Source organism: Netta rufina (genome assembly GCF_964035555.1).
Source record: "Netta rufina genome assembly, chromosome: 1".
In the NCBI taxonomy this organism is placed as follows: domain Eukaryota; kingdom Metazoa; phylum Chordata; class Aves; order Anseriformes; family Anatidae; genus Netta; species Netta rufina.
In genome coordinates, this window is record NC_140123.1 from 119758341 (window position 1) to 119775999 (window position 17659).

A 17659-nucleotide genomic window follows, 5' to 3' on the forward strand; every position below is an offset into this window, starting at 1 on the left:
ACACATGCTGTCCGCTAGCATCTCCCCCCCGGACCCCGCAGACAAAAGAAGCAGCTAGAGCTCTGCTACGTGCTCCAGGACAAAGTCTTGGCTTTGTGTTAGGAAGGAGAGGGAGCACTGCCTGGACGGAGGAGCTGTGACACAGACAAAGGCAGGGACAACACGCGGTTACACCCAAAGCTGTCAAACAAGCGTGGCTAACAGCGCAGCGAAGCCTAAGCTTGGAGCGAGAGCTGGAGCCTCGGGTGAGTCACTGGATCCTGCACAGCGAGGGGAAAAGATGGGAGAAACAACCAGACTGTCCCTGGTCTCCACCTTGCCACCTGCAGGGAACAGTGCAATACAAGGGGATGTTTCGTTTGCATTTATTATAGGCAAAACCATCGATGGAGACAGCAGCGGTGCTACAGTTTCTACATCAGTGTTCCCTCCCTAAGTTTCCTTGCCAAATTTTTGCCCTGGGTTCCTGATCCAAGGGATAAGGATCCTTATCAGAGCAGCCGCGTTCTGCCCGCGCCTCAGGGCTGCTGCTCGCGCGCTGGGTGCCTCCAGCAGGCCAAGGCTGTGGCGGCAGGAGGACTCGCCATTTCACCTCTGTGTCTTCCTTCCCTCCCTCCCTTTGAAGGACTCGTGCTCTTCAAAGCCAGCCATGCAGGTAGGGTGGCTCTTGCTCTCCCCGTGATAAAGCAGGAGGAGGGAAGGGCCCACGCCACGGCCCCAGCCCAGCCCCCAGCTGCGACCCGCAGCCTGGTGGACGCAGGGGGGCTGAGAGCGGCTCAGTGCCAGCCCCGCCGTCAGCAGCAGAGGATCTTGAGGAAAGCTCTGCGGAAATCGGTGTTGAAGGTGGTGTAGATGATGGGGTTGAGGGCGCTGTTGACGTAGCCGAGCCAGGTGCTGGCGCTGTACAGCCCCGGGGGCACACGGCAGGCTGGGCAGTGGGCGTTGAGGATGTGAATCAAGAAGAAGGGCAGCCAGCAGACTATGAACGCCCCTGAGTTCAGAGAGAGAGAGAGAAAACAATCCCTGACTTCAGAGAGAAGCAACGACTCGGAAAAAGGCCTGCACCTGTGCCCTCTTCACCCACCCTCTTAATAAAATGTCACGTTTATTCCTGATGCAGAGGGACTTTGCAAGAGCTCGGGCTCCTTAGGGTCAATTACATTAATGAATGGGGCTTTAGATGCAGCCTGGTGACAGTGGCCACAGTTCAGGAGCTTAACACTACTGCCGTAGCTGTTTTAATATGCTATGATGAGGGTTGCATAATTTCCCTACTAGTATTGAGTTAATTAGGGGAAGCAGTCTGTCTGCTGATTGTGGCAGGTGGCTCGGGCTCCCGTCTCTCGACTTCCCTGTTGAGCTCTATGAGCTGGTTCCTCTGCTGCTCCTTGCCTGTTTCCCCTTCTGTACCCAGAGTTGCTGCATGTCTGCATTTGGGAACTTAGAATCGCTTCAGCTTAATAATAATAAATAATAAATAATCAATAACAACAACAATTTAAAAATCCTGAAGGAAAAGAGAAAGCAAAGGCACCCCTTGTGCTGCACTAGGCAGAGCTGCTCTCACTCACCCAGAACGATAGCTAGCATCTGGGTAGCCTTCCTCTCCCGAAGCTGGATCAGCCGGGGCTGCTGGTGTGCTAGCTTCAGAGAGCTGATGGTTTTGCCATTGCTGAGCCTCCGCACCTCCAGCCCTGGACTCCTACTCTTTCTCCTCTCTTCCAGCCTGTTGTGCTGTGCAGTCCCTGGTGTCTTGCTGAGGGATGCGTCTTGGCAGAAGCTGCGGTACCGCTGGAGGCTGAAGACTGTCAGCAGTTTCCTTTTGGAAGACATCTCCTGGCCTGAGCGTTTGAGCGGGAGACAAGGGGAAAAAGTGCCCTGGCATCTGTCTGACAAAGATTGCCTCTCGATGTGTTCCTGCAAAAGAGGATGCCACAGAGGAACTGGGAAACATCCGATCCATTGCCTGGGTCAAAGGATGATGGGGAAAGTTGTAAGTCATCCTTAGCCCCACTTGTTTCTTGGGCACTAAGACTATCCTCTGGAGATGGCACAAAATCCAGAGACTGGGGCAGGCCTGGGCTTATCAGAGGGCTGGAGCAGGCCCTGACAACTCTCTGCCTCCGTCCCACCAAAGAGAAGCATGAGAACAAGAGATAAAACACCCCCTCTATTAACCTGTCACTTTCATTTGGTGTCCACCCCACTCCCCTCAGCATCCCCACCCTTTTCTAACATGGCTTTGCTCTGAGAAAGTGGGCAAAACAAGTGGGTATGAGTGACCAGGTGATCCCTTTCAACCTAGTGTATCAGTTCCCATGGTTGAGATATTTCATCTAGAAAGGTCAGTGGAACAAATGCTGCATGCACCATGAGCATTTTGAACTCTTAAGCCTGCCAGATGAAGAGATTTTTTATTAATAATCTGGGTTATTAAAGTCTGTGAACCCCTGAGAATGAAACTTCAGAGTAGAAATCAATAAATGAAGAAATTAAAATCAACAAATGAAATTAGCCAGACTTCTGCATGGCTGAGAAAGCACAGCTCTGAAAGAAACATTGATGTAGGCTGTGCTCTTTTCCAGTTGCTTGGTTCCAGAGGGCAGAGATACGCATGGGATACCTTCTTTCTAGAGGGCTGAGAGAGGGCTTAACCAGAGCTTCTGCATCTCAAGTATCACGGTGTATGAGTGAGTGAATGATGAAAAGATGTCATGTCCCTTCCACTCCATGCTTTGACCCTCTGAGGGGAAGAGATAATGCATGCTCTGTTCTTTCTGACAGCTCCTACTGCGTCCATGGGGATCTTACTTCATGTGCACAGCACGGTTTGGTGCTGGCGCTGTGGCTGCCCTGCCGGGTGAGGGTTCGCTTCTTTTGCCTTTGTCTTAGCACGAGGTAAATCCGGACATAGAGCAGCAGGGTCACCATGAAGGGGAGGTAGAAGGACACCAAAGAGGAGTAGATGACGAAAATAGGGTTGGATATGGAACAGACACTGGGATCCCCTGGGGAGGAGAAAGAGAGAGAGAGGAGAGGCTGAGCTGCTTGAATTTATTACAAGGAGGCCCTGGTGTGTTGGCAAAGCAGGTCGACTGATGGCTGAGGGACAAGGGCAGTCTAAGGAGACCACGTATCTCCAATCTCCGTTGTTGCATATTATACTGTGGCCTACCCGCTCACCTAACCGGTGCTTAAAATGGGCTCTGCCTCGGGTCATCCAGCATGACTCAACACACATCTGCTTGTTCCAGCCAACAGCTCTGCCCTCTTCTCTCACTTCTACCCCCAGCCTTCCTCAGAGGATTCTTTATCCTTTTTCCTTTCTCCCATTCTTCTGGCAGCTTCTGAGCTGCCTAGATGCAGAGGTGTGCACCACCTGCACCATGTCTGGACTAGGCAGTGAGGGGGAGCAGCACTTCCCTCCCCGTGCCCCCTTCTCGCCTCAGGCACTGCCCAGAGGATGGATGGGGAGCAGAGGACCTCTGCCTGTGGCTCAGAGGGAGGAAGGCTCCCCTGCACCTGTCTGCTGGAGCAAATGGCAAGTTTAGACAACAGCACATCTGCTCTCCAGCATGGGAGATTTTTGTCACCCTTCACAGGGTGCTTTCCAGTTCCCTAAAATTTCCTGTAACTTGAAAAGCCTGCAGGACCCATGTTAAATGACCTGGCCATACACAGGGCAGCTCAACTTCCAGCCCCTCCCTATGCAAGATTGTTTGGGATGTCATTTACCTGTAGTATTGAAGCCAAAGAGGAGAGGGCACGACACTGCGAATGCCAGCATCCAGACTATCACAATCATGAGAGAGACCCTCCTGCAGGAGCTCTGCCCGGTGTTGTACTGGTACTGCACGGGTTTCACCACTGCGGTGTACCTGCGGACCAAAACAGCTCCAGAAAAAGGAGACGTAAGAATGGCATGAGGAGAAGGACCAGGTTTGAAAAGGAGGAAGGAAAGCCACACAGGGAATGCGATGGCAGAGGTGGTGAAGAGATGGGAGAGGAAAGGGGGGAAGATCGGATGATGGGATCAGCAGTTTGTAAAAATGGTGAGCAGGGTATTGTGGGGAGGAACAGAGGAAATTTGAGTTAGTTGGCAGCACTGGGAAGAAACACTTTGCAGATCCATTAGCATTGTGAAACTACACCGTGCATGGTACCAGCTAGACCTAGAAACCCAAGGAAACCTCCCCTCCACTCCCTATGGCTATATGTGCACTGCTGGGAGGGAGCAGTCTGGAGCAACCACAGACAGCTGCCTCCTGCACTTACCCTTGAACCAGAAGTTACAAAGGTACAGTGTGTCTTTCAAAAAAGATGAGGATGTAGTTGACTACCAACTTGTGATGTTTCATTGCTTGTCTCTCTCTATCCTTTTCTTAAGCACAGACATATTCCAGCACATGGTGGGCAAAGCCATATTAACAGCAGCAGTGGCAGTGACAGACGTGCAGGAAAGCCTGTGCCAGCACCACGTCCTTGTCTCTTTCATGGTCGGGTACGGGGCCTACCCCACCCTCAGACTATTCCCCTGTATGTGCTTGGCACTCACCTGTCAATGCTAATAGCGCAGAGGTTCAAAATGCTGGCCGTGCACATCATGACATCCATGGTGACGAAGATATCGCAACAGATGCGGCTGAAAGTCCAGACGCCCCCGGTCACCTGCAGCAGCAATCAAAGCTGTCAGCCTCGCTCTGCACGGAGTCCTAATAGATTATGTATAAGGAGGAGCTCTCCTTCATGTACCTCAACAGCCAGATGAATTCATACTCACTGTGATGTGCAGAGGGAAAGTGAGGCATCAGGATAACACAGGGGTGGGTCACGGGGAACCCAGGATCTGCACCTCAATTTCACTCCTTTTCTGACTCTTACAGAGGGAGGCAGGATGAAGAAATAGACAGCAGCTATCCATTTCCTTAAGGTCTAGCATGATAAATGGAATTAAATATGATATCACTGTATACATCCTTTGATTAAGGATTATCTGACAAAATCTAAAGGCTAAAAGTGCTTCTCAGCTTAGCTGCTGGAGTTCTCTTGCAGCCAGCGAGCTGGAAAAGTGCTGCAAATTTTATGCATTTATGCATGAAACAGTGACCTGAGACCCGAGGCTTCTCCAGAACTTCATTTGGATTCTTATCTCGGTTACAGATTTTGATGATCAGATCTGAATGAGAACTCACAAGCTAGTCAGATAAAGGGTTTGGGGTTGCTAGCATGTCTAGCTTTTGTTCTGGTTGTTTTGAATTTTTAATCTCAAGGTAGTCGGCCTCAGCACCTGCTCCTGGTAGGAGATGAACAAGGAGGGAGCCTGCTCTCCAAAAGATAAACCCGATGGAGGAATACAGCAAAAGAAGCTAATGGCAAGCTGTCGGGAACTGACACCAGTTCCTGGTCTCTCTGCTTATGTTCTGATCACATCTGGAGTACTGCATCAGGTTTTGGGGCCCAGTATGGAAAGGAGATAGATAAACTGGAGTGATTCTTGCAAAGGGCCACTGAGATGGTCCTTAGGGGCTGAAGCACCTGTCTTGTGAGGAGAAGCTAAGGGAACAGGGCTCGTTCAGCCTGGAGAAGAGGTGGATTTGTGGGACCCCAGTGCCTAGCGGGAGGTCACTGAGAGGGTTGGAGCCACGTTTCTGAGAAGGTGGAGCCAGGCTTTTCACAGCTGTGAAATGCTTTTGATTGTTTCTGTGCCAGCTTTCCTACACGTGGGCACCAAAATTTCCTGAGGTGAGCTGTGTGTGTCTCCGGGATGTTCTCTGCTGGACCCAGCTGCTGTGTGTCCGAAGCCAGGTACCGAAACAAGCAGTTGCCCATTAGATCACCTAACACTGAATGGATGCATGGGAGAGAAGTAGAAATAGGCCTGCAAAATGCAGAAAGGAATTGTGCTTTCATCTGGAGTTTTTGGGGCTCCTTTGTTTTCTTTTTAAAAAAAAAAAAAAAAGTCAAGAGAGAGAAAAACAAAACAAAACAACAAAAAAAATCTTAAAGATTTTCTGCACAATTAGGTGGGCTACAAGATGTACAAACTGAAGGCTGCCCTTCTGAAATTAGGGACTTGAACAGATTCAGTTTTTAAAGAAATCCCACACCATTTGTGTTTTAGCTGCAGATTTTGAGACCTGCTTACCCACCTCAGAATACCCCAAAATTATAAGCGCTGGAAACCTTTGCAGTGGGATCCAGTAAGGGTTTTTTTCCTGTAGTCTGGGGTATAACAAAATGCAGTGTGTAAGTGTGATCTGTGGAGTCTGAAGAATATGTCACCAGGAATCGCTGCCAGGTGTTTGCAAGGAAGCCAGCTGCTAACCCAGCAGATGTGCAAGCACTTAAGGGAGGGAGTTCCCAAGGTCCTGAGCGTGTTTGAATGTGAAGCCCAAGGAGGAGCTCTGGGAATGTAAACCATTAAAACTGAAGAAGGTGCTGGTGGAAATGGCCCTGACGTGAACCCTCTCAGGATGATACATTCAGATCACGCCACCTGTATGCTAAGCTGCAGCTTGCATTGCGGGGATGCTTGGCAGATCAAAATGCTGGGCTTAAAACCCATCCTCGCTTCATCAGTCAGAGCTTCTAAAAGGAGGAGCAGCCCTGTGGAAGTCAGTGAAGTAGTTAATGTTTACATGCACGATAATACAGAATTATTCCAGAATTTAACAATGAAAAGAGCCCTTTTATTACAGGCCTTGTTCATAATTTTTAATTCTATTTCTGCTCTTTAGTTTCTTGCTCTGTTCCGCTCATCTTTGTTACAGAAGCTATAGCTTGCCAGTGTGCATTTCTGGTTTCCATGTGCTGGCAGGGTATCTATTCTTTATCCCTCTGGTGCCTTTTATCCAGGAATCTCAAAGCACATCACAGGTATTAATTGAATGTCTCCTCACAACTGCCTGGGTGAGGTGGATGGTCAAATATTATTCTTCTCTTACGATGATGAGAGCAAACCACAGAGAGATGAGCTGATACAATCTCTCATTACCACTCAGTGCGTGTGCAGCAGAACTGAGAACAGAGTCCAGGATGAAATCCTGGTTCTGTCAAAGATGATGCTAAAGCTCCCTATAGACCATTCAGGTCAGGTTCTCACCCTGCCTTGCTTGATGACCAGTCTGCATTATCCACAAAGCTACAGTATTGCTATTTTTAACTTTCCAACACTTTAGGAAGGCTTCCAATCGAAAATCCATCATCGTGCATTCATAACTTACACAAATCTATCATTCTCCTGAATCCTTAAAAATAAACAAATTAATCCCTGTAAATCACATTTATGCAATGAGGCATGGATAGCAGTGACTACAGTATGAGCAGGTACGTAAGCAGCTGTGCATTTAAACATGCTCGCTTGAGTTTTAAGAGAAAGTTCTTCTTGGGGCTGCGATTAGCTCCCTGCAGCTGTGAAATTGCTGCTTATGCTTTTGCACGGCCAGAGCAACTAAAAGCGTGCAAGCAGACAGGCCAGCTGACGAGTGGGAAACTGCTGAGCTGCAGTAACTCATCTTTTTGTCCTCCCTTTGATGGTAGTCTGGCGAGCTCCTTGAATGCCAAGAGCAGCTGTAGGTCTCACCGCTCCGTTGTGAGAGCCACAGACACTGGACATCAGTGACAATCACCTTTTGAAGCCTTTCTTTCCTTTTCGGAGTTAGAACTGGATGTTATGAGAAGCCCAAGAAAGATGTTACACGCCACGCTGCTGCATGTTCTCCTCCATTTACATGCTGACTATAAGGCATGATGGTATTGATTCCATCAGATGCCAAAGCCCCAGAGGTCAGTGAAGAATTAGGGTAGCAGCACTGCTATATTAGTCCTACCTGTTGAACCCAGGCGATTGCTAGGCACTGTGCAGAATAGCAATTTTGTGCCAGAAACTTCATTAGCTGGAGATGAGAATTTTGAGGTTATAAAATGCTCCTATTGTTGCTCTGTCACAGCCTTCCCAAAAGACTTCTCAGAACGAGACAGATCTAGGCTGCCTGATGGATAAAAAGGCAAATTTCATGGAGAAGGTCCAGACCACAGATGGCTCTTAAAATCGAGCGTAAAGCACATAAAGTTCACAGGTGACAGTTAAATCTGAGGGATTCATCCACCTTTAGCTTCCCCATAAATAATGGCCAGGTTTCAGATGTTTGGTTTGGCAAATGCTCAGCAGATGTACAGGTATTGTATGCGGTTTCAGGGACTGAATGATCTCTTGGCAATTTCCAGGCCCAGAGTGTACTGAAGCATGATGCAATTTCTGCTTCGTCTGTAGCGCTGTTGATTCCATAAACAGTGACAAATATCTAAACAACTTTGGAGGGTTTTTTTTTGACTGTTTTATTTTTATTTTATTTATTTTTTAATCCTAGTGTTTCTAGAGTCTTAAAGCCTAGTTATCTAGAGGGTACTGTGTAATGCTGGGCGTGGTAGATTGGATTTGAGATGTGTGTAGGTCCTTCTCCCTGTTGTTTGGGTTACTTCTGCAGTCTCTTGGATCAGTTACTTTGATTCTCCAAGCTTCAGAGTGGAAAACGAATCTTGAACAGGCCTGCAAACACAACGAGGGAACGGACCTGCCATTGTGATTGCAAAACAGTGCCCACAATACTGCCGGGGGGCAGAGGCTGCTCCACAGATGTGCCCCAGTGCCACCCTTTCCACAGTGATAGCGAGCAGTAAATCTTTTCCTAACGAAAAGCACATTGTGATTTCATTAGAGACTGGAATTATGCTTGAGGTGATGGAATATTCCTGTGCGAGCAGTCTGAAATAAAATTTGCCTTTTAGTAATACTTTTAGTTATAAGAAAAATGGAGAGTCTAATTTGGGTTTGCTGGGATGGCTTCCCCTCCCCTCTTGTCCCTTATTCCTTGTTTTTTATCATTCTTTCCACACAAATTAGTCTAAATGTCGCTACTGACTTCATCAGGAACATGATCACACAAGCAGCATCATGGTGCTAGCTTTGTTCTTTCATTCCACAGCGATGCTATACATAAATAATTACCCATCAATGCCCTCGTACACAGAGCAGACACTTAATTTCTTTTAATTGTAGTCTTGCTGAGGCTGCATCGGACACAGTTTGGGACAGTGGCTTGGATTAACATAAGGGAAATATCTGTGCCAAAGCTTAGAGCTGTGCTGGCTACCGAACATGTTCTGGTGGCAGTGTTGGCCACTGCCATTCTCCTGCTGCTTGATCAGATCTCCTTGCATGCACATAGCAGGTCTGGCATTTGCTGGAGTTGTCCTGTACCGTCCTACTTTCTATTCGTGCACTGCACAGTCCACAGGCACAAGTCAAAATCCCTCTCTGCTGCTGCTCTGCTTTGTGGGAAGGAGGTCAGCCAACGGTGGGCAGCTGTCAGCAGAATGCTTTACTCACCCTCCAGCCTGATCTCACCTTGCCCCTTAGAGAAAGAGCACGAGGCTTCAGAGAGGTCACGGCTCAGAGGTTTGTTCTGTCTCTGTTAGCATGGGAACAGGGCTAACAGGGCGCAGCTGAAAGCTTCTGGCTCATAGGCATTCACTCTTAATTCTCCTAGCTCTACCAATTTACTTGAATAAGCGTAAAAATGCTAAAGAGAACAGATAAAAATGCCAGCTGTAGCATGCATTCCTGTATTTACTGTAGCAAAAATGTTTGCCCTGGGAGTGGCTTCGGTAATTCAGGATTTTGCCGCAGTGTGTGGGGGGATTTGGAGTCCATCCTTGCCGCCCTATATCTGATGGTGCTGCTCAGACCATGCACCGTCATGCCAACATCAGTTTACACCAGCCCAATGTGCAAAGATCAGGAAAATGGAGAATAAAACCCTGAGGGCTTGACAAATCCTTTGAAGTTATTGAGAGAACGCTCACTTGACTTAAAGGGATTTTGGAGCACGCTCTTTGGCTTCATCTCTTTGTCAGCCTACTTGGGGAATGTTGCTGGGAGCTGACCTAATGACATGGACATTAAGGCTCTTAAGCTCCACAGGAGATGAGGGCTTGACTGCCTTTGCTCGTTTTTTGGCCGGCAGGCAGGGATTGATCTGGACTCCGAGAAGAGTTGCTGTAAGAAGTTTCCACCCCCCCTTCCTCCCCCTGCCATTCCCGAGACATCATGGTGCTCACTGGCAACCCTCCTGGCTGACAAGAGTCAGCTCCAAGGATGCTCAGATGAAAGCGGTGTCAGCACGTCAGGGGCCACAGCCTACACTACTGGCTGCAGCCCAGATGCTGCTTGAGCTCAAAGAGGCTGGAAGAGCAAGGCTGAGCGTGTCTGCTAGCAGGGGACTGTGGTGCATTTGTCCAGCTTGCGTCCAGCCCACCAGGGCCACCTGTGTGATGCTGTGAGCTACCACACACCCTACAAGTGCTCTGGAGCTGGCTGGGGGGCTGAAATATGAAGGGGCTTTATCTGTACCAGAGCTGGCATAACCTGAGCGCCGCATGCACTCGTACCGCGGTCCAGCTCTGCTGGTCTTTCCTCCGACGCACTCACCTCCAGGTACACCACCCACGGCATCACCAAAGTAGCCACCAGCAAGTCCGCCACCGCCAGGCTTACCACAAGGTAGTTTGTGGTGGTTTGCAGGGCGCGCTCCCTCAGCACGGCCAGGCAGACCAGCACGTTCCCGAAGATGATGGCCAAAATCAGGAGGCAGTAGCAGAGGGCGTAGTAGGCGTGTGAGCGCGGCAGGCCCGGCTCTGTCGTGTTACCTGCCCCACAGGGAACGGCGTCAGTGCCGTTAAGATGGCCGCCGGTTCCTGTGAAGAGCGCCATGGGGATGCTGCTGCAAAGAGAAGGAGACGACTGAAAATCGATGCTTATAGTAACTCCGGAGAATGACAGCCTTTTGTAGACGGCATATGTCTTTCATATTTCACTCACGGCGCTACTTCGAGCCAAATCTAGAGGTCTTTATTCTGCCCATATCAAGTCTTGCTTGTCCTGTTTTGTTTTTCACTGAACCCAAGCCAAGAGAAGAATGCAAGGTTTCACCTGCTGTGTGCATCTGAACGGTGCAGCTCACCAATCAATGCAGCTGTAAGGACAGCAGCAAGGGTTTTGGGAAGAGAATACCCTCCCTCCTCCCTCATCAAAAATCTCTTAAATATCTTCACGCAGTCGAGTGCTCAGCAGCCTGGCAGAGAGACCGCACCTGCGCTTCTCGAGCAGGCTCTTGAACCCTGGCTGCCTTGCAGCGAGCACCGCCGGCTGAATGACTCTTTTCCTGCAACGTGCTCCTGTCCCAGGCCTTCTGTTCAAATAATGCTCCGCTTCAACCCCTCCTAGCTTGCCAAAGCTCGACTGTCAGCGCAGCCCCCATTTTATCCACACTGTGCTCCGTGTTTGCCATGCCTGGCTGGAAGATACGCTTCCTGTGCTGAAGAGCAAATCGACTTGTCATTTGGGATGAAATAATGGAAGGGTGCATGCAGCGGACTCTACATTTCTTTTTCTAACAATGGGTTTGTGATTGTGCTCAAGAACCTACCCAATCTTGATTTAGAAGGAGGCTGATTTTTTTTCCAGGTACATGAAGGCTGCCATCCCAGGGTTGTCCGCTGACATTTAATCCCTTTTATCTGATTTATTTTTTTTTTGGCTAATGTGCCCATCACTAAACTCATCCTTGGCTTGACAAGTACTAGAGGCAAGGACAGAACATTGCAAAGAAGGCGCTATAAATATTCCTCCTTGCTCCACCTTACCCGCTCAAGAGGAGCATCCGTGATGCGACGCGCACGCTGCTGGCGGAGCGGCAGTGCAGGAGGTGTGAATTGCTCCAGCCCCATGCACACATGCATCCTGATGCCAAACTGCCCCTGCTGCCTCGGAGGCGGGCGACGGCAAGGGTTGAAGGAGATGGAAGCCGTCCCGCAAACACGGATCCCTTAGGACAGGGGTGAAGCAACCTCTTACGGATGTGTTTTGCTTGGAAGAGCCAGCGCTTGCCTCTCCTCTCTCTTTCTTCCACCTGCCCCCGACAAAAAGTTAAGGCTCCCACTGACCCCGAAGCACTCCCCGTGCAGCCAGCGCTGCTGCCCACCCCAGGACCGCTGCTGCACAAAGCCCCCCAGCCCCTACCCCCCATCTCGCTCATTTCGCAGCGCCCCTCTACACCGACACAACTCCGGGAAACCCGCACCTTGTGCAAACAAGCAAAAAAACCCGCACCAAACCCCCTGCCCTAAGCAGCCGCCCGCCCCCCAAGCAAAGCCAAAGCCCCCCCCAGCCGTGCCCCATCATTTCCTCGGGGTTGCCCCCGGCTCCTGCCCCCCCGGCCGCCCCTTCTGCCCTCCCCAGCCCCCGGGATCTGACCCCATCCTCCTGCCCTGCTATGGGGGGGATCGAGGGGCTCCGGGGGGATGAGGGTCGGGGGTCTGCGGTGCAGGGGGCCGGCAGAGATCGCCACTTACCCCCGGCCCGCCGGGCCCCGGCGCCGCCGCCGAGCGGGGCTCGGTCTCGGTGCCGCCCCCTCCCCGCCCCGGCCCGGCCCCGGGGGCGGGCGGGGACCCGCGGTGGCCGGGGAGGGGGAGAGGGGCGGAGGGGGGGGGTGCGAGGTTTGGAAAGATGTGGTGATTTTAAAGAAAAAAATAAGGAGGAAAAGATGTATATAAAGCGAAGGAGAGAGGGTTTTTAAAAGGGGAGTTGCAGAAGTCATAAATCATAGGATCGTTGAACCACTAAGGGTGGAAGAGACCTCCAGGATCATCTGGTCCAACCATCCCCCTATCACCAGTGTCACCCACTAAACCATGTCCCTAAGCACCACGTCCAACCTTTCCTTGAACACCCCCAGGGATAGTGATGCCACCACCACCCTGGGCAACCCATTCCAATGCCTAACTGCTCTTTCTGAGAAGAAATGTCTCAACCTTCAGGTTGGAAAAGGCAACAACTTGAGGCCTTTCCCTCTAGTCCTATCATTATAGGACTTCATCTTTTTTCTGCAAGAAGAGACTGACCCCCAGCTCCCCACACCTTCCTTTCAGGCAGTTGCAGAGAGCTATGAGGTCTCCCCTGAGCCTCCTCTTCTCCAGACCAAACACCCCCAGTTCCTTCAGCCGCTCCTCACAGGACTTGTGCTTCAGGCCCCTCACCAGCTTCGTAGCCCTGCTCTGGACATGCTCCAGAGCCTCAATGTCCTTTTTGTAGTGAGGGGCCCAAAGCTGAACACAGGACTCAAGGTGTGGCCTCACCAGAGAAAAGCACAGGGGGATGATCAGCTCCCTGGTCCTGCTGGCCACACTGTTCCTGATACAAGCCAGGATGCTGTTGGCCTTCTTGGCCACCTGGGCACACTGCCGGCTCCTGTTCAGGTGAGCATCAACCAACAAACACCCCTGGATCCTTGTCATCCGCACAGCTTCCCAGCCGCCCTGCCCCAAGCCTGTAGCATTGCATGGGGTTGTTGTGGGCAAAGTGCAGGATCCGACACTTGGCCATGTTGAACCTCATCCCATCGGCCTCTGCCCATTGATCCAACCTGTCCAGGTTGGGTCATAAATGAGACTGTGGAGAGTGTTTGTCCACATCAGATATGGGTGATGTGAGAAGGCTGGCTCCAGCCAGGGGATGTGGAGGGTGAAATGCCCATACTGAGCTCGATGCCTGTAAGCTCGTGCCCAGCATTTCCCAGGACATGTCAGGGGATGGTGCTGGGTGACCCCAATGAGCCCCCACCTGGGCTCTACAGGTGCCACATTCACAGATATCCTTAGTGGAGGGTTTGGCTGTCAAGCTATAGAGCAAAAGACCCATGAAGGGCTCCCTGTGGAGCTCCTGGAGTGTGACCCATGAGCTTGTGTGTGTCTGACTAACTTCAGCTGCTTTCTGCCCTATACTGCCCACTTCCAGGGAGATGCATTTGCAGTTAAGGAAAGGGGGGAAGCCCTCCAGCCCCCCCTGCAGAGGCATTTTAGCTGTGAGCTTGGAAGGAGTCCCACACGCCCACACAACTGTGCTTCGAACGGGAGGGAAAGCGCACGGCGGTGCTCGTTCTGTGCAGCGAGGGCTGTGGGAGTTGCAGGCTGGGTGCGAAATGGCCGGAGAACGCAGCTCCTGGCAGTGGGTCCGACAGCTGCAGGGTGCTGGAAGCAGCACAGCATAATTTTAACACCCTAAAGCACAGCTTGTATGCCATTCCTGAAGGCCGGAGGCCAGCAAAGTGTGTTCATCGGCTGCAGGACACCGGTCCACAATTTGCTGTATTCATGTTATCTATCCCGTGTAATGGATAACCAAGAATCAATACAGAGATATCTCCTCGCACCTGTCGCCCTCTTCTGAGGCAGGGAGGTTTCCTGTTTATCACCAGGAGAAACACAGTGCTTTACCCACCAGCACATTGCTGTTCTCTTCCAGATCTCCACCTGGCAGAGACTCAGCTCTGACGCCTTCCCCAGCTCCTTTCCTCCTGTGTCGGTGGAGCCCTGGCGCCCCCTCTCCTGGGAACATCTTTACCCCTTAATCCATGCCCTCCCCACTGAGATGCCCACTGTGTCTGCCTTTACCCTCCTCCGTTCCTGCCCATCTCTTTTCCTAATATTACTCTGTCTTGATTTAAAAAATATAATAATAATAAAAATCCCATTGAACTTGTTGCTGCTCTGTTTAAACTCTTTCTCAGGGGTGTACCTCCATCGCGGGGTGGCTCTGTTCGTGCCCCTTGTTTCCCTAAGCCTGGGAGCAATTTGAGGCAGGGACTTAATGACTTTCTTGTGTTTGCTCTACAGCAGCAATCTAGTGGAGCAAGATAATAATCCATGTGATCATTTAATTTAGATTAGATTGTACCACACGCAGAGGCCGGGCTGAGTTAAAATCACATCAGCAGCCTTAATTGTGATATTTGCAGAGATTTATTTATTTATTTATTTATTTATTTTGACTTTACAACTTCTTTAATGCCGTGTTTAGTGCAAACCCTCTACCCTATCAAAAGCCCTGAGCAGCCTGGTCTGACCGCATGGTGGAGCCTGCTTGGAGCAGGAGGTTGAGCCAGAGACCTCCTGGGGTCCCTTCCCACCTCCATTCTCCTCCATTTTCCTATGTGGCCATGGAAATACCTTTGCCCTCTGGATGTAGAACCAACAGAGCTTTCCTAGGAGGCACAAGATGCAAACTTCTGGTGAAACTTAAGCTTGTACCCACACCATCTAAGCCAGATCTGCCTATTCAGCCTTGGCTGCTAAGTAACAACACTTGTTCTTGCAACAATTGCCAAAGTGGAAGTCAGGCAGCTTCAGGATAATGTTTGCACAGCAGCTTGCAAAACCAGTGCAGACTCCTTGGAGAAATGGAGGGAAACTACCAGAGCTCACGTTGAATAGCATTCACAGGAGATTCAGATCCTGCTGATGTCCATTCCCTTCTGCTCAACCTTTACCTTCCCTGTTCCCTGCTTTGACAGTCCGGACTGAGGAGCTACATCCCAAATCTTCGCAGCATGGAGCAATGTGAGGTTATCTGACCAGGAATTATTTTCATAGAAATCATACCTGCAAATGGTTTTATAAATAACATTATGACAAGAGGAGGACAAGGCTTTCCATAGGAAGCAAAGTCCTGTCAGAGACAGGATGGATTAAGTTGCTCCTTTTGAGCTCGAGGAGTGGTCCCATGAGCCAAACCCAAATGCCATCCTGCAGGTGCTCCTCAGATCAGTCTCCTTCCCCCTCCTGTCCCTCTCCTCCACCTCAACCAGCAAACAAAATCTCACCTTAGCAGGGAGCTCATGTAAGCATCCTGAACTGCTTGCAGTCCTCTTCTTCCTGCCCACCACTTCTATCCTAAAGATCAATGAGGTTTAAAAACTTCTGAGCCATTTTGACTTAAAAGCACTGAGAACATTGAGCTGAGGCAAGACCTACAAAATTACAGCCCAAGGGGTGAGACGAGAAGAAATTAGACTGTGTTCTGGTGCTCCTCATTATAGCTTTCAGAGGTGAGACCACACTTTGAATACTGTGTTCAGTTTTGGGCCCCTCACTACCAGAAGGATATTGAGTTTCTCGACTGTGTGCAGAGAAGAGCAACAAAGCTGATAAATGATCAGAAAACAAGACTTCTGAGGAATAGCTGAGGGAACTGGCTTTGTTTAGTCTGAAGAGAAGGAGGCCGGGGTCGATACTTCATCTACAACTACCTGCAAGAAGGTTACAGTGAGGAGGGTGTCCATCTCTTTTCTCAAGTAACTAGTGATGGGACACAAGGAAATGGCCTCAGTTTGCACCAGGGGAGGTTTAGCTTGGATATTAGGAATAATTTTTCCTGATATTTTTTCTCTTTTCTCCATTTTCTCTCCCTCAAATACCTGCTCTGAGTCCTGTTCCTCTGCCTACCTCACCAAAATCTGCTTTATTTACAGTTTCTTTTGAACCTTTCAAAGCAAACCTCTGTTCTGGCCTCTCTGCTGGGACCGAAAATGGTGAGACTTACTGCTGCCTCTCCTTTTTCCACTCTGTATCCCTGAAGGGCACTAGAAGACAAGGAGCAGTTTAAGGTGTCATTTCTAGCTGCATCTTTCTATTCCGCTGCTGTTTGCATGCTGCTCAGGTCTTAAAATCTTGCATTAAGTGCTTTTTCCTGAAGGAGTAAATTGCAGCTTAATCAGAATCATCTGCAGGGCACTTGCATTCACACAATCTTTATGCAGCTATGGGGTAATTTACTTATTTCTGTTAAACCAAGCCTCTGAGAAAAGATGATAGGAATGAGGAGATGTTGTGTTTGCTTGGGTTTGGCTTCAGGGCTGTTTTCTCCCCAGACTCAGCTGTAGGTACAGGTCTACGAGCGTGGTGGAGCAGTGCTATTGCCACACCACAGCTCTGAGCAGCTGCAGGGTGGATGTGCCCAAAGCTGTCATGATGGCAGCTAATGACAAGTAATAAAAAGGAGTTTTTTGGGGGAAGGGGTATCTTACCTTGGAAAATGCCTTTTGAACTTCCCATGCATTAAAGCAAGCCCTGGAGCAGGGCTGCGGGGACTGACCACAATGTTATGGGAGCTGTCAGCATGGATTTGATCCCTCTTGGTGTCCCCCTGACTTTTTTCTCTGAATTCAGATGATGCAAAAGGCAAAAAAATCTAATCCTCCTCCTGATAGGAATGGTGCGGTGTGGCAGTGAGTCATACAGGATAATTACAGTGTTTAAAAAAACAAACTATCAATGCCTAGTGCCTTTTAATTTCAACAAATATCTTCTTGTGAGGGGAGATTAACAATATCTAATAGCCTTACACAGATTCTCTCTCAGGAATGGGATCTGCATGCACATCTGTTAAGAGATCATCCCTGGATTACAGGATGAGGAGGGGTCTTTCTTCACTGCCAGAATGTGCATTTGGATGGCTGAAAATTTTCACCATATTTAGGCTCTGTCATGTTACTTTTTTTTGTTTGTTTGTTTGTTTGTATGTGTGTGTGTGTGTGTGTGTGTGTGCTGGCAGAACCAGCCCTCTCTGTGCCACGAGGTGCCCAGAAAACACCTCACATGCTGATGGTGCTCAGCTGCTCCTCCCCACCTTCCCCAGAGGTTTGCCTGCCAGCCAGGCAAAACTTAACTTTTTTTTTCTTTTTTTCTTTTTTTTTTTTTCCCTTCCTTTTTCCTTTTCCTTTTTTTTTTTTTTTTTTTTCCCCACTTTTTTTTCTCTTTTTCTTTC

General features: G+C 49.6%; 1 protein-coding gene across 1 annotated transcript; it reads right to left on the reverse strand.

Moving 5' to 3' along the window:
* Positions 1-794: 794 nt before the first annotated feature.
* On the reverse strand, positions 795-10771 carry DRD3 (dopamine receptor D3; the record flags this gene model as incomplete). Its single annotated transcript, XM_084290343.1, has 6 exons — positions 795-991; positions 1572-1917; positions 2812-3008; positions 3736-3878; positions 4556-4668; positions 10490-10771. 6 exons carry the CDS (start codon positions 10769-10771, stop codon positions 795-797), a joined length of 1278 nt encoding a protein of 425 aa, XP_084146469.1.
* Between the last annotated feature and the right edge of the window lie 6888 nt (positions 10772-17659).